Source organism: Salarias fasciatus (assembly GCF_902148845.1).
Source record: "Salarias fasciatus chromosome 7 unlocalized genomic scaffold, fSalaFa1.1 super_scaffold_4, whole genome shotgun sequence".
In the NCBI taxonomy this organism is placed as follows: Eukaryota; Metazoa; Chordata; class Actinopteri; order Blenniiformes; family Blenniidae; genus Salarias; species Salarias fasciatus.
In genome coordinates, this window is record NW_021941229.1 from 6,207,041 (window position 1) to 6,223,646 (window position 16,606).

The 16,606-nt window shown below is 43.7% G+C and overlaps 1 protein-coding gene across 1 annotated transcript in view; it reads right to left on the reverse strand.

The window, feature by feature from the left end:
- Nucleotides 1–2,349: 2,349 nt before the first annotated feature.
- The window catches only part of LOC115382829 (ephrin-A5-like), a 90,796-nt gene continuing 76,539 nt past the window's right edge, over nucleotides 2,350–16,606 (reverse strand). Inside the window, exons 2-5 of the mRNA XM_030084749.1 lie at nucleotides 15,558–15,850; nucleotides 7,855–7,920; nucleotides 7,694–7,774; nucleotides 2,350–7,578 (exon numbers count right to left, since the gene is read on the reverse strand). Coding sequence (XP_029940609.1) covers nucleotides 7,454–7,578; nucleotides 7,694–7,774; nucleotides 7,855–7,920; nucleotides 15,558–15,850 — 565 coding nt within the window. The 3' untranslated portion in view covers nucleotides 2,350–7,453. The remainder of the gene's footprint in view (nucleotides 7,579–7,693; nucleotides 7,775–7,854; nucleotides 7,921–15,557; nucleotides 15,851–16,606) is intronic.

Consider the following 16,606-nt stretch of genomic DNA (forward strand, 5'->3'; position numbering starts at 1 on the left):
ACTTCACACAGAAACTGCAAAAATGCTGGAAATGCTGCCGTTTCCGTGACAGGCCATCAGTGTTTGTGTGTTTCTGTAATCAGACCACACACACGATGATGGAAACATTCTCACTACAGCCTGTATAACATTTAGGTCCAGCACATGTACGAAATGCTCTCTGTTTATGCAGATGATGGTGTGTTTTGTCTTGCTCTGAACTCAGTTGTTTTGTAGAGGGACGTTCAAAACTCAACTAAAGTTTTGGCTTTTTGTGACTTGAAAATGCTGTCATGTAAACTGAGTCTAAACTACAGCGAAAGTTGACGACTCAGTGTCTTCAGAGCTGAAGCAGCTCCCACAGACAAAAGTTCCACAATTCCTCCTGAATGATTGAAAGTCCAGCCTTTTCTGACTTTATATAATCTTTGGCTTGGTCTTAGTTTTCTGACATGGTATTTGCGCATGTTTTATGTTAATAAGATCATATAGAAGGTTTTGTTGAGAAAGGTGGAACGACCCCAAGCTTCTTCCTCGGGCTTTTTTTGGGTCGACCAACGTTTCACCATCAGCTTCATCCTGCTCAGATCTGTTCAGCTTGGTTTCCCTTCAGACTGAGTCATTTCAACGAATTTATGTTTTTTGGTTTTGGTGAGGTTTTCTTTGGTGCCGTTTCAAACCGAGTCCTACATTTTCGACCACGTCAGGCTGTGAAAATACCAGCATGATGCTTCTATGGCCCTGAAGGGAGCTTTGTTGGGTCTGAGAAAACAACGCAGATGATGTCAAAGACAAATTTATAAGCTTGCTTTACAACCTGGAAGTGAAAAAGATGTGGGCATATTCCAGCGGGGGAGGATGAATTGCAAATTGGAAACGTTGAATTTTTGGGAGTAATCCAGCAGAAGGAAGTTTCTGTCTTTAGCTGAAACTGAAGAAGTTTTTCTTTTTCATAAATCAGAGCCTTCGATTGTTCAGACGCTTCTGCAGCTTCTGGCTCCGGATTCTGACCTTCTTCCTTCCAAACAAAGAGATCCAAATTGTGAAATTCTCACAGCAAGTTGCTGCAAAGTCACCAAGAAGACGGAGGCGTCTGAGACAAAGACGCACACGGAGAAAAGAAAGCAGACGGCGGCGAGAGGCAGCGAGCGGCGTGCGAGGCCTGGGTTTTCTTGGCGGAGCTCCCCCCGAAGCGCCGCACATTCCCGCAAGATTAATTGAAGCTGTTTCTGTTTTTGTTTCTCCAGCGGGTGAATTACCTCCAGATTACAGAGCAGCAGCTGTTCTCCTGCTCTCCCCACTGTGATTACACACCGAGCGACAACCAAGACAAACATCCAGCTTTTCCACGTTCTTTCCATTTCACAAGCCGTCACTCATTACGGTGACGATTAATAAAACAAATCAGACAACATAATCACATCCGAGCAGTATTGATTCAACCTAGTCGTGTTTGACTTAGACAGCTGGAGCAGCCGCAACACGTGTCGAAACGTCTCGGAACCGGTGTAATTTCAAAATGACACTTTTAATTTCTTTCTGTTATGACATATTTCAGTTTGTAGTCAGACGTATTTGTTTGTTGAGTGTTTCTTCATTTTTCAAACGATGCTATGATGGCTTGTCATGAAATATTTTGCTTATTTTTCCAGTTATTCTTACCGATCATTTCAAAAATATGTGCCTACACATGCATTATGCATTATTGTTACGTTTTCTTCACTTCATTGTTGTATTTAATCTTTTCTGGTACAATACATTCATACATAACAAAGTTTTAAATTGTTTTAATTCTCCTCATATCATTAGAATTAGACGTAGTTTCTCAACTTTAACACAATATAAATGTTATGCTGTAAAATTGTTGGTTTCATTCTAAATTTTTCTCCATTCTAAAACTGTACTTCAAAATAATAATAATAATAATTATTATTATCTTAGTATTATTATTTTTTCCTAATGATTCAGTTTAGCTTTTGCCCATTGCTTCTATGAAGACATATTCTATGTAACTCTCTTGGTAAACTCTTTTGACTTTTAATTTTTCATGTTTCACCATTTTTTCTGCTTCTGCTGACTCTGGGAACTTAACCTTAATGTATATTGCATTGAATAAATGAGCGACACACTGAATAATAGCTTAAAATCTATAGTTTTGTGACATAAATTAATTAAATACAGAGTCAACTAGTTTTAGAACATAAATAAATATTATACCCCATAATCTGCAGAGGGTTGTATGATGTTAATGTCTTCTTCAGGCCTTCTGCAAAGTGGAAAAACTGGATTTCTTTTGACTCAGACAGTTTGAAATAGTCCTTGAGACATCTGAACATCGGAACATTGAACAAAATCAAACCAGACACGATAAACGACAAAGAAATATTTATTAAATCTTTTTTTTTTTTGTTGGTTTCTTTTAGTTAGTCATAGCTGCTCCAACACGTGTATTTACAAAGAAATGGCCTTTTTGTAGAAAAGTCTAGTGAGGGACTGAGCGGGAGGAACAGTTTTGGGCGAGTACAGAGGATGGTTTAGGCACGAGGTCCGGGTACTAACGTTAACGGAATTGTGCAGTTCTGTGGCACATCCACGTCTAGCCGGGAGGAGGGGGGGCGGGGTTAGAAAAACCACAGTGGTGGCTACAGTAACAAACAGCTTCCCACCGCGAGATGCACTGACAGAAAAGCACACGTCTAGTTCTCAAGATACGACGGACGCCAGCGGACCAGAGACACGGTGGTGTTCGCTTCAGGCTACATGGCACCAAAGACCAGGAGGAGGAGGAGGAGGAGGAGGAGGAGGAGACGACGCCATGCCGGCGGTTCGGGTTTCAGTTTCTCCGTCCAGAGGCGACGATGATCTCGCACCTTCAAGACACTTTGGATGCAACAGTACAATGAAGAAGAGCTTTGTTCTGGACTAGAAAAAAGAAGAAAAAAAAAAAACGGGTTTAAACTGATTTTTTCCAGCTCCGTCTGTTCTTCCCTCAGAGCCGCCGGCTCCCGGCTGTAACCCGGCCGTACTGCATGCTCGATATGTGCCTCAAACACTGACCTCCGTCCTCTCTGTTCTGTTTCATATAAAAGACATAGAAAAAGAAATCAGCATATTTTTTTTGTTATTGTATCAAACTTTTTTTTTTTCGTTGTTTGTTTCTTGCTAAGAACGTTAATGTGTCGGTTAAATTGCCCTTTAAAAGAGGTGTAGGGGAGAAAAAACGCTGCAAGTCACAAGTAGCTGCTGGATACACGGTATCCACTAAAACCAAGGGGCTGGGTTTTCCCGGCATGGCGCGGCTGCGGGGGACGAGTCCAGCGGCGGTGGGTGGGACATGTGGCGGTGGAGCGAAGCCACACCAGGCTGATGGTGGCAGGGCGGAGGAAATATTCAGAAATGTGCTTCAGCTCTGAAAAATAAAAATCCCTAAAAGGAATATTAAGGTGCTCCAGAAAACTCTGAACCTGTTTAAAGGGACCTACGATGCTCAGAATGTCAAACGACGAGGCTGACGACATGATGAGAGACATTTCATGGTCAGGTTTCATTAAATCGATGCCAGCTTGTTGCTGATTTGTTTAAATCTGGGATTATTTTCGCCATAATGAGGCTGGTGTCAAATTACATCAACTTATTGGTTTCATCCAATCAGAAGACAGTGATTTTTGGAGGAGGAGGGTAAAACATATCAGATAGTTTGTACGCTTCAGATGCTTGGTTTTACGTTCACTTTATTTTGAAGCTGGTGTCAAATTACCTCAGCTTATCGGTCTCACCAGCTACGTTTCGGAGACTCACACATTTCAGAGAACTTGCATGGTTCAGATTTTGGTAAATTTCATTTTCTTGAGCTGTAATCCGCCTGTTCAAGATTAAATTCATTTTGAGGTCGGTGTCAAATTACATCCATCGATGTCACATGCAATAATCTTGACTTTACTCAGAAGATAAAAATCTTTACCTGGAGAAAGTTTCCCCTGCTGAGGCTGCAGAAGCAAAAATATCTGTTCCACTCAGCACAACAGCCAGTGATACGCTGAGGCTGGTGTCAAATTACTGTACTGCTGCTCAGAACCTTGCTATTCAGAGCAATAATGTGCACGTTAAAGGAGCATGAGTGACCTGATGGACGAAATCTGAAGCGTCAAACTTTAACACAAATCCATTTTTCTTTTAGGGAACTTTACATTTTTGGTCAATTGAATATTTATCAGTGAAAAATGACACATCTGAAGACTTTAAAGTCTCGTATGATCAAACATTGGATATCAACATTCGGTTGATGTACGCCAGTCAGATGAAAGTGGACTGGGAGGAAGGCCGAATTGATGGATTAGACTGTTTCTTCATTTAGTGTGAATCTTGAAAAGATAAATATGAATAAATAAGCGTAAGAGGTCCCCTTGAAATTAGAGTCTTAGATTTGTGTGAGTTTTTTTTTTGTTTGTTTGTTTTTTGGTTATAATGAACTCTGAACGAAACTGAAGATTGAAAACAGCTTGAAAGTTTGGGCCTTCATCAGCATGAAAAGAATAAATTGTGCACTGATTGTTGAAATTTCAGTAAACTGAGAGCAGAAATCACCTTCAGTTTCATAAAGTTAATGGAACTCTGACTCCGAAAACTGAGGATTGAATGAAAAGTTAAATATCAGAATGTTTCCCTCTGCGGAGCTACGCTGACCTGCTTGACCTGGAGCCGCCTCTGTTCTCTGGAGAATGAGGGCCACTTTCACTGGAAATGAAAATCTCCTGATAAATAGAGTTTATACAGATAACTTCATTCTTGATACATTATTCTTTAATAGAAGTTTAAATCTTTATTCTTTAGCCTTTTTCTGATAAAATTATGCATTATAACAATATTATTTAATCATAAAAACCTTCATTTACTATTATTCATTTTAAATAAAGTTTTTATTTTATTAGTTTGAAATATAAGTTTTCATCCATAACATATACTTTTTAAATTCATTAATATAATTTATTATGAAGTTAGAGCTCAGTTGTATGAGTAATGTTAATATAAACCATGTTTTCCTCTTAATTATAGTTTTACTGTTAGTTAAATTATCAAGTGGCCCAAATGCTCCTCATACAGATTTACAGATAGAACTACTGGCCATGTAGAAAAGAGTTCTGTTCTCATGAGGAGGCTCCGGATATCACGTTTCCCTCTGTTTGGCCTCCCCGGTTCTGCCTCTTTCCCATTGGCCGGATCTGCACTTCAGTGACCGACACCGTCGCCTCACGCTGTGCCGCCGCCGCCTGCTTCGTAGCTTACTCTCACTGAAACGCCTCTTAGCTCCAGCAACTCTTTATCAAAAACGAATTTAAAAAAAAAAAAAAAAAAAGAAAACAGAAAAAAAAGTCTTGTTTTTAACCTCTTGTTCGGCATGGACACATCCCTGAAACTCTTTGTAGGAAACTTGCCTCTATTTACAATAGCTGTGTTATGACAGTGGTTCACAAAAACAATAGTGAAACAGTAAAATTACATCGGTGACATTCGTTAATGACAAATTCCAAACAAACTACCGTTTCTACACCCTGATAGCACATCAGATTTTTTTTTTCTTCTTCTTCTTCCTGGACTTTGTTAAAAACAGAAACATTGTAAGCATTCAATCCAAGCACGTATGTAAACTGGTTTCTTTTCTTTCTTTTTTTTTTTTCTGTGAATAACTATCAAATGTATGAAAGCGTATCGCTGCCTCAGAACGTGGAGCATTTGTATCACGTTGTGATGAATCACACTGTACCACGACTAAACACACAAACTGCTGTTATAAGTCCATAATATGCTAAACTGAAACAAGCTTCGACGAGATAATACATTAGAGTGTGAATCAATGTTCATTTAAAGCATAAATATCTGAGGATGTATTATTTTCTATATACTGAAATTTCAATATGAAACTTAAAACGTTAGCCTCTGATATTGTGACATTTTGAAACATAAATAAAATGCAGGTATATGATGCAAAGCCAAAGCACAACATGCTGAATCAGTCGTAAAATTAAACATTTGAACGTAGGAACACGTTAGAACTTTGTGATCAAGATTTCATGTTAAGTAAATACGTAGCATGAAAGTATAATCTCATATAAAAGTTTAAAAACCTGAATGTTAGAACTTCGTACGTCAATGGATGAGTAAAAAATACATTTAACAGCATGTTAATAGATTATTTTGTCAAAGCTGTTTGCATTGAAACTGAATAATGATCGTTTTAAGTTGTGATCATGCAGCTTTTGTTCATAACATAAAAAGTAAATCTTATATGTAGCAACATGATAATATCAAGGTGGATTATTCGTATTCATATCAATCATAGGTTTTCACATTATAACGTGATACAAACTGGTCTTTCATGACTAAGGCAGCTGTACAGTTTCATACAAATGACAGAAACGACGTGTAACTAACGTTTTAATGGCTTTCTATTGTACTAACAGACTAAACCGGAACAGAATAAAATCACGAGGACTCCACAATAAATAGGAAAATACATTTTGCCTGGCAAAAAAAACAAAACAAAAGCAAAAAAAAAACAAAAAACTTCTACACTCCGTTCCAATATCTTACTGTACACCCGTGTTGGCTGCTACAATTGAATTATGTGATTTAATTAAAAAAAAAAACAAAAAAACATATACATTAATCTAACATTAATCCATTCCTAACAAACACTGAAAGATGAGTGCTTCTTGATTTCTTCTTTTTTTTTCTCTCTCTCTCTCTCAACAAGGGTCCTCCTCAGTCGGAGACGGCGAAGCCTTTTTAACCTGAGAGGAAGGTTAAGTCTTCAGAGGCTCCGCCCACACCGTCAGTGGTCTCCGAGCAACAGCGTCCTTCCACCATCTTTTTTTTTTTTTTTTGCTTTGTTTTGTTTTGACCGTTCACTCCTGGATCGTCTTCAGCGAGAATAAATGGTGTAACGTGGTGGGTGGTGGTGGTGGAGGGGTTTTCATGTGATGTTCCTGAAAAATGTCGCGTGTGTGTGTGTGTGTGTGTGTGCTTTCCTAGCCGTTCCAACTAAAAGAGTGAGCTGATTGTGTGTTTACGTGTGTAAAAAGCGTGTGGGTGTGCTCGTCTACAACACAGACGGTGTCGCGGTGGAATATCTGCATTCTGTGAGCGAGCGAGGCAAACAGGTAAGAGACGCGTCTGACCGCCGGGGGGCGCCGAACGCCGGCGCCCTCAAGGTCAGACATCACACTGGTTGGCATTTTACAAAGTCAAAAACGAAAAGGAAAAAAAAAAAAAAACAACAACAAAAGGCTCCGAAGTCGAAGTCCCTTCCTCTCTCTCTTTTTTTTTTTTTCCACAGAGAGATTGTCAGTGTTTTTTTGTTTCGTTTGAAAAAAGTGCTCCTTGAGGGGAGGGGTAGCAGGGCGGGAGTGGCCTGCGGTCCAATCAGGACAGTCCATTCCCGGGGGCGGGGGGGGGCGGGGACTTCTGAGCCCGGGCGCTATAAAGACAAGATGGCGGCCAGGAGCATGAGGGCGGAGCTCAGCAGCAGGACGGAGGTGTGGCACCGGCCGGCCGAGTTGACGTCTCGTCTCGCCGGCTCCGGCGACTCGTGGCTGATGCCGTCTGGAAGGCAAGAGGAAGAAATTACCGGATACGGGATAACAGGAAATGTTGAGGTCAATCCCTCCTAAATCAGTTTCATTCTGAGTCTAACGTCCACCGGCGTGTTTCCACCCACCTCTGGGCTCTAGGGAGTTGTGACTGTTGTCGTCAAAGTCCACGCCTTCCTGCGCACTCCCCGAGCTTTTCACACAATTGTCTGAGAAAAACAAAGAAGATGTGGAGATTAGACGAGTCCGGCGTGGCCAGAGCTCGGAGAGAGCGGGGCGGCGGACTCACTCTGAGGCCTGACGAAGACTTTGAGCCGGAGGCAGCTCCTTCGTCCCTTGTCGTCGGTGATGGAGGCTGCGGACACAAACGCACAAAGTTATTCAACCAACAGACGGCAGAGGAGGAGCGTTGCCGTCAACTTCACAGCGTCGGCGATTTAATCCAAGGCGGCACGATGAAGGGAAATGTCATTAGGAATGAAAATGTCAGGTAAAATGCCACTGTTATTACCACACTTGAACTTTTGGATGTGACAACAGACGACAGCGCACTTCGACAACTAATCAAACACTTTGAAGGAAACAAGCAGCTGTTTCCAGTTTTCTCAGAAACACTTTTTTTTGGCACCACTGTGCCAAAAGATTCTCCTCTGCACCATCAGACCACAGCAGGAATGGAGACCCCCAGACCTTCCATGGTCCACTTCTCTTCCTGTTTCAACTGTTTACCCAGATTTCATCTCGTTATTGAACCATTCTCTCACACTCAACGTCACTTAAACTGTATTTGTTAGTGATTGCCATCGAGTTTTAGTGCTGGTAGTGCTGTCTTTAGTGCTGTCTTCTTGCCTGTTTTCTCTTCATTGACATCAGCCAAACTACAGAAAAAAAGACTGGTCTGACAAGCTGGAGTGTTCCTCCCGTCAGAGGTATCCCACACTTATCTTCTTTCCAGTCTGAGGAGCTTTATCTCTCCATCTGAACTTCCCTCTCATCCTCGCGTTAAAGACTTCCTGCTCCATATTTGATGTCAGAGTCACCCTCGTCGTTCCAGGTCTAAATGGGCCACAGGCAGTCTTTTCTGCAGATGTGTGGCATACGGTTACGCTCACCTACTAAATCTCATTTCCTGACGATAAAAAGGTGAGTATTCCAACAGTTTTTTGGGAAAGAGGGGCGAAAGGTTGCTGAGCACGTCCAACAGAACTAAGTAATGTTAACTAATCTGGCGCTAATAAAGATCTGATGGCGTCTCCAGCTGTGACGAACGACCTGCACGTTTTTCCACTAAAGCCTCAGAGTTTTGTCTGGATTCATCTTCATCTCCCGATAGATCTTCTTTTGTCTCTCAATCTCACGTGTTGAGCCGTGACCTCGGTCGGGTCGTCCCGCCTGCCAGATCTCTCAAACTGTTATTGATCCGCCTGCGCAAAGGCACACGTGGCCTCTAGTCTGGATATTCTGCATCGGGGGGGGTGTTGAGCTCGAATGTGCGACCGCTCGCCGCATCGTGCATCAGTGCGCGGACACTCCAGACGACGCTCGGCGCGATGGGATTCCAGCCCGGCGGTGGATTCCTGATAAAAGCAGAGCATGTCAGTGTTTCCACAGCGGAGGACGACTCTGGCTCCCATTTCAAAAAGCCACTTTTATCAGATGCTTCACGGCCGTGAGGGGAGATAAAAATCGTCTTTAAACTTTACCGTGAGGGGAGTATTGGAAGTGAAGCGGCGGCGGCGGAGGGGGGGGAATATACGAGACGGAGCCGTTGTCAATCACGCCGCTTCTGTCTGTGTCAGCGGGTATCCGGTAACTTACCTCACGCCCCAACGGTGGCTGGAACAGGAGTGCAGCCGCCCGGCCAAGCTCTAACTGCCTCTCTGTCTCCCCTCATCCTCTGGTCTCACTTCTCTTGGCTATTGCTCCCAACTTTATGCGACTCTGGTGGAGTCTGTATTTGTAAACTCCTGCACGGAACGTCTGGAGCGATGGTACCCCACCTGGGGTTCAGGACCACCTCAGAGGGCTTGCCAGAGGTCGCACAGAGGTCACAGGCAGCCGAGAGCTCGTGTCATGAGAGCTCTGGGTCTGAGAGCTGATGTGTCCGTCAGGATCTGGCTTCACTATAACGGTCTGACAGAGCGGAGTCAAAGGGGAGACCCCCATCGGAGCTCTGGAATACTAAAGGTTAAAGGCTCAGCGCGCTGTAGGGCAGGGGTGCCAAACATAAGGCCTGTGGGCCAGATTTGGCTCCAATCACACTTTTCTTTGAAGAAATTTCTTAAGAGGCGCAGACACAAAACAACAGTGAGACCCGAGCTGAGGTACCGTGATGCTGTCATGAGAGCTAGCTAACTAGCATTAGCCTCAGAGTCACGCTGCCAAGGTGAGTTTGTTAAAACATGCAAGAGTGAAATATACTATCAACTGCATTATATTCATATAGAAACATACATGTCCTTCAAATCAAAAAAGAGTTCCTAAAGATATGTTGCTGAAGATATTAGCTGCAGCTGTTGCGTTCGTTCTCCCCAGTTAGCGTCCTGCTTTACCTCCACTTTATTTTTTTCCAGACATTTTAAAGACGCAGTCATTTTGGAGGAGTAAACGGTCCCTTTCTGTCGCTGCACTGACAGAATTTTGGCGCACTAACGCCGAAAGTACTCGTATCAGGTTCCACTAGCAAATCCAAAAGAAGTAAATTTACTTTCTTTTTTTAAATAGACCAAAAAAAAAAAAAAAAATCAGTTTCCTTTAAGAGACTGGAGGCTGCATCTTGACTTGGTTCATCTGCAGGAAGATTTATTGCCTGTCATTTATCATTTTAGCACAAGCACAATTCCTACGACCATTTTATAGATTTTTACAGAGACCAATTTTTGCTTTTTACTGCGATCACTAAATCACACACCAAGACGTATAAAAGCGCAGGTAGCCATGGCGACGACGCGCCCGCTTCACGCCGCACTCGCTGCTGAAGCAGACAGTGTTTAAACAGGCTGCAGATGTTAAATGGCTGCACCGTGACGCCGCAGTTATCAGCCGTCACGACATACGGGCCCGGCGAAAGCGGCTCATTGACGACTGCAGCCAAGACAAACTGCAGACGAAGTGAGATCTTCCAGCTCATCAACTTGATTTGTGAAAGCGAGAGTTTCGGTAAAGAGATCTGTGTGAAAACCTGCCAGGTTCTGACTCTCCACTCATGCTATAGAGGCCAGAACCGCCGACCAATCAGAGGAGGACGTCCACTGAGAGGAACTCGGAGCAGCTCTGCTATGAAAACAGTGCAGTGTAACAGTAGCTGCAGTTGTTTTTAATGGTAGAAAACGTGAAAAAAAAAAGAGAAAAGGCTCAGCCTTGAGAGAGATAAAGCTGTTGTCCTTCCTATATGACCGCGGTATAGACCTGACGCTGCACCCTAAAGTGTCACATATCAATAGACATTGTTTTATGTGACAATGGCAGACAACTTTGAAGTGTTATTTTTTTTCCTTCATGTTTTAAAGGTAGAGACTTCAGAAAATGTTCTACTTCCACTCGCTTCTTCCTTTCCCGTCTGCTTTTCAGTTCCTCTCTCCCATGCCTCATCTTTCCCTGACATTGTGTCATCCTGTCTTTCTCTCATCTCACTTTCTCACCCCACCCCCCTCCCGCCGCCACTCCGCCGTACCCCCGTCGACTCCTTCACAGATTCCGACGCGCACACGCAATTACCCGACCGTCTCTCTCCCGTCTCTCTCCCGTCTGCCACTGAGGTCAGAGTCTGGGTTTTCTGTCCTCGAGCAACGCTGTCATGCCTCACCATGACTGTAACTGCAGCTCCGCCGTGCAACCCGAGACCGCCGTGTTAGTCAGCCAGGTCATCCGGTGTGCCGTGGCGGCGGGATGAACGTCGCCTTCACACGCTTCGGCACCGGTTTCGCCCGGCGCTGCGGTTCAAGGCCGTCCCTTGCTCGGCGAATTAGGCGAATCCTGATATAAACACGGAGAGATTGGTTGTTTTTCTTGCGATGATTGGATTTTATCTCAGGGACAAAGCCTTTCGTCTCCGCCTCAGCCGCGAGAAGCTAAAGGGGAACTGCCGGAGCGCCGCGCTCGCCGGGGTTCATGTCATTATCGATGTAGATCTCCGCTGGCTGCGCGGAGCAGGACCGGGGTTTGGAGCACGGGGGCTTTGCAGGGAGACAGTCATCTCTCTCACACAGGGAGAGCCAGACTCTCAACTGTCTCCTCTGAAAATTGGATTTCTATCCCCCGAGATTAGGATCAGGCTTCCCTCGCCGCACCGCGGCTCTATTAGAAAAACATGCCGCCCTCCGAGGCCGGGGAGAAGCTCGCAGCGCAGACCCCGTCGCCATCCCCGTGACCTTTGCCCCTCCAGGACCGGTTGCGGCGCTGATCCCACACCAGGGCGGCTTCCCCCCGGAGGTGTCGGCCTGTCTGCCAGGCGGGGTGGCCCGTAGCCAGCCACAGGTGTCATCCATTTGACGAGGTCCCGCCCCCCTCCAACCCTCCGTGCGCCCGCGGCGAACGACGATCCCCACGCAGGAGGACAAAGAAGTGTCTGTCTTCACCGAGACAAGCAAACCTCGACCCCCCTTCCTCCTCCCCGACTTCCATGTGTCATTTACATGCTCACTTAACAGACTCTCAAACCACACTATATGTGTAACACCGGTATTAACTATCAGCTATTGTTAGGGTTCGGAACAAGACACTGCCAACATGCAATCTGACCCCGATAGCAGCAGCTGATAAAATACAGTCTACTGTCACAAAGCCGGCTTCACTGGAGCCGGGAAGAAAACACCAGGAGGGTCTCCCGTGTGTAAACAGCAGAGGTCCTTCAGTACCGGCTGCACTTTCAGCTCGTTTCGGAGGCTTACAGAGCAAAGGTCTCTGTTTGGTTTCCTTACAGTTTGGATTTCATGGAACCCGAGTACAAATGGTCTCTCGCTCTTTTATGAAAAATTCCATCTTTCGAGCTTGTGGACGGATCAGAAAACCCTCTTATGAAAACTACATTTCATCAACAATCTCTAAATAGTGTTATTTTGCTGCTGAAAGCAAGCAAACCATGAGTTATGCCGTTCAGAGACTTGATTTTACACTCAGCACCTCATCAGGATTTCTATAGCGGTCCAGCCTGAAAGCTGCAGTTTGTGATCAAGAACACATGGAGGTGTTTTCAGCTTTACAAACACGTTCATTTGATTTTCTCTCATGATCATTGTTGTTTTTGTTTTTTCTCACCAACATAAAGGCGATGGTCCAATAAACCGCATGTACACAACCTGCTCAGTACAGCGAAGGCTGAGAGTTAGCCGCTACGCTAAGAGCATCCCTTAAAGCAGGGGTGTCAGATATTTTGAAAAACTCTAGCAGTCAAGTAGTTTCAAAATTCCTGCAATCTCAATATCAAGGCAATTTTAATGATTTAAAATACAGTGAAAGGTCCAAATGAACTTCTCCTATAGCTGTAACATTATGCATGTTTTACAAACTCCCCCTGACAGCGGAGCTCCCAGGCTAGCTTGATAGCAGCCAGGTAGCTAGCTTAGCCATTTCCTTGGCGGCTTGGTGTGCTGGATCCTGTTTCGGACCAGTTTTGGCTCATGGGCCTTATGTTTAAGTAGAGGAAGAGGCTTTCCAGATATATTTAATATCTCTCTGTATCTGCCAGATACAGTTTCTAGAGTCTTTGCACATAATTTAAAAATAAGTTAAGCGTCACTTTGCTTGTGTTTCTTCACTTCAAGTATCCAACACAATCAAATAATGTGGAAATTTGAATTTGTTTTGTTTAAAATTAGAAAGAATTCAGATTTTCTTTCAATTCTTAAACCTTATTTTAATAGTTGTGCTTCCAAAAGTAGATTATTGTTATTCTGTGTGATATCAAAGCAATATTGACTTAATGTAACCTGTGCTAAAGATGATAAACAAACCATACTGACATAAAAAGTTCAAGATAAACTATAAAGAACATTAATGAAAATAAACTAATGACCTTAAAGATGCTGATATTGGGTAAAATATGGCTTTTTTAATCAAATGTAGCTGTCAGGATAATATTTCTTTGAACAATTTTTTTTAAGACAATGAAAGTTCATAAAAGGGTAATTTTTCTGTCTTCACGGAGATGGAGAAGAAGTTGCAGCACTTTCAAAAAGTTGTGTTTTATCAAAGAGAACGGTTTATTTGATCTAAATACATTGAATGGCCGATTAAATGTTTTAGACCCACAGAAGGGTTTAAAGGAAGTCGGTGAAAGTCAATGTACTTCTGAAAACAAACGTCTGTGCGGCTCAGATCTGTTCTGAGTTACGGCGTCTCGCTTTGTTCCTGGAGGTGAATCCGTCACATGTTCAGGTCTCAGGTTCTCAGAGGAACGGAAAAAAAAAACCGGATGAATCACGAATCTGAGTCAGCAAGACGGAGTCCATATGGCCTAAAAACTGCTTTCAGCTCCTCCTCCGCCGTCGTGCTCGCTTTGGGAGATCAATCATCGTAAAAAGTCTTCGAAATCCTCGCCGTCGCTCGGTTTCAGAGCCAGCGCAACAAACCTGAGATTTTTCTCATCGGCGTCCAAGGAACGGCATCAACAAGGCTCTGGCAATGGCCGACGGCAGACCGCAGTTCCCAAAACAATACGGGCGCGATTCACGAAACACGGACTGCAGCAGACTTAAACAGACACGGAGATCTAACAGGAACATGCGATTCATCATAATACAAAATACTGCAACCAAAATATACATTGAGGTTTGGACGGCGGCCCCGAGGAGCTCCGCTCGCCGCCGGTGAGGAAGTACAGACGGTTATCGGGAATCTGCGGCGCGGTCTTTAACCTGCGTCACGTGGATTTTAAACACACTCTCTCATTTCAGCGCGTTCCAAGTTCATATAAAAAGCACCATGAATGACTTCTTGTCTGAGTGTTTTCGGTAACCTGAGCGCTTCTTTCTGCTTCTCCCAGCCTAACTGCGGTAAATTAACTGCAGTCGCCGAAGACACGGTTCAAGAAGTCTGCTTTGAAATGAGACAAGCTTTGGTGGGATTTCTGCAAAACGCTTCCAGTGCTTGATGATTCAATGACTGATGCATTCAGGATAAATCAGCACACAAACTTTTAATTATGCTGTCCATTTCTTCTGGTGTGTCACATTTTAAGACTTCTGAAAACTGAATTATATCGTAGCAGTGTGGTACTTTGAGGCGTAAATGATGTGAGAATGAGATTTCACAAAACTCCACTGAGCAGCGTGTCACATTTAAAGACATAAAACACAACGTAGGAAGGGACCAATCGATACTGCTTGATATAAGAAAATGTGGAATTCTACAGAATATGTTCACCTTTTCGTTTTCCATTTAGCTCTTTTTCTTATTTTATTCTGAAAATGTTCATGTCAAGTTTTTTTCCCCCACACTTTCAATACTTTGAGACGCATTTGTACATTTTCCCGAACACAGTGACTTCACTCTCAGGAAGAGAAAAAAGTGGACTAAAGGTCCAGATTTAAAGAAGCTCACAATCAGAGGAATTTATAGTTTGCTTTTCAAGACACAAACCACAGAAAGGCTGTGAGGAACTCATGGAAAATCCTTCCACCCTTCTCTCTTATCTCTGTTCTGTTCTTTGTTGCCTCTTCCCCTTTGTGATTACCGCTTCCTGTTAAGGTGGCTGAAGTCCTCGCCGGACCGCAGCCTGTCGGCCCGGCCCCCTGAACGCGGCCCTGAGCCTCTCCTGGCCCTGCAGGGCGCTGACTTCACTTATGAAAACACGGCTTCCCGGCTGCTTGTTTTCCTCGACTCTTCTCACGAGGAGGAGGAAAGCTGAGCTCAGCCGCTCGGCAACAAAAGGCTCTTCAGGCCAGACCTCGACAGCCGAGACGTTTCACTCCCTCCGGCCTGTGTTTTGGGTTTGGCCCTCGCTCGGAGGGAATTGCAAAACAGAACGTGCGCACCGCTGCATCAGACACTCACAGATGTAGTAGTACTCTCTGCCGGGGCGGAACTCGAAGCCCAAGGAGAACGGCGTGAAGAGCTGGAACTTCTCGGAGAACTTGAGCGGCCCGTTGGGCGACAGCGGCCGGTTGCACTCCCAGCGCTTGAAGCCCTTGGCGGTGTGGTCGCAGGAGCTGTAGCCGTCGTAGTTCACCATGTAGAGGACGTAGCGCTCCGCCCGGTCGTCCGACACCGGGCCGACGTAGTGCGGGCAGTAGACGTCCAGGTAGTCGTTGATGCAGACGTCGATGTGGTAATCGCCGCGGTAAAATCTGGAGGAGGGAGGAGAGGAAGAAAAAAATGTTTTGCTGAATTAATTTTCCATGTTTCTAAACGCCAAAATGCTGAAATTTCAGATTACTTTTTGAGCACTTGTGGTGCTGTTGAGCAGTTTTTTCAAATGTGTTCATATTCACTGTTCACAGCAAAAACAAGAGGACATTAAGGCATACAGCTGAGTTAACAGTGCTAACACAACGTCAGGCACAACTTCAGGAAGAATTTCATTGCTAACGACTTTCATTCTTAATATTTTACTTTATTTATTATTATTATATGAACATTATCCTTGACATCAGCTACACGAGGTCAATCATTTTTCGTTATTTTAACCTTATTTTTGTCATTCAAACTTTCTCAATATTTGGAGCTTCATTTAAATATATATTTAATTGAAAAATGTTTAATTTAGATTTCATCTCCGAGTTATTGACCATCATTACATTATTGGTTGTTTTCTTTCACCTTGGTTTGCAGCACTGTTTCACAGTGGAGCAAAAGTGAAAAAAAGATTTTTATTTACTGAACTCAAGGTTTTGAAAAATTTAATCATGACTTCCAGATAAAGAGTGAGAAAGAAAAAGTGACTGAGAGCAACAGCAGCTCATGAAAAACGTGTAGAAAAAAAACCCAGCTATTTGTTAAGAGATAATACTTATGAAGTAGAACTTAAGTGAACTTATGTCTGGGCCAGAGCAGAGTCATGAATAAGATTCTATTAATTCTTTTCTCATTTATTCAACATTACT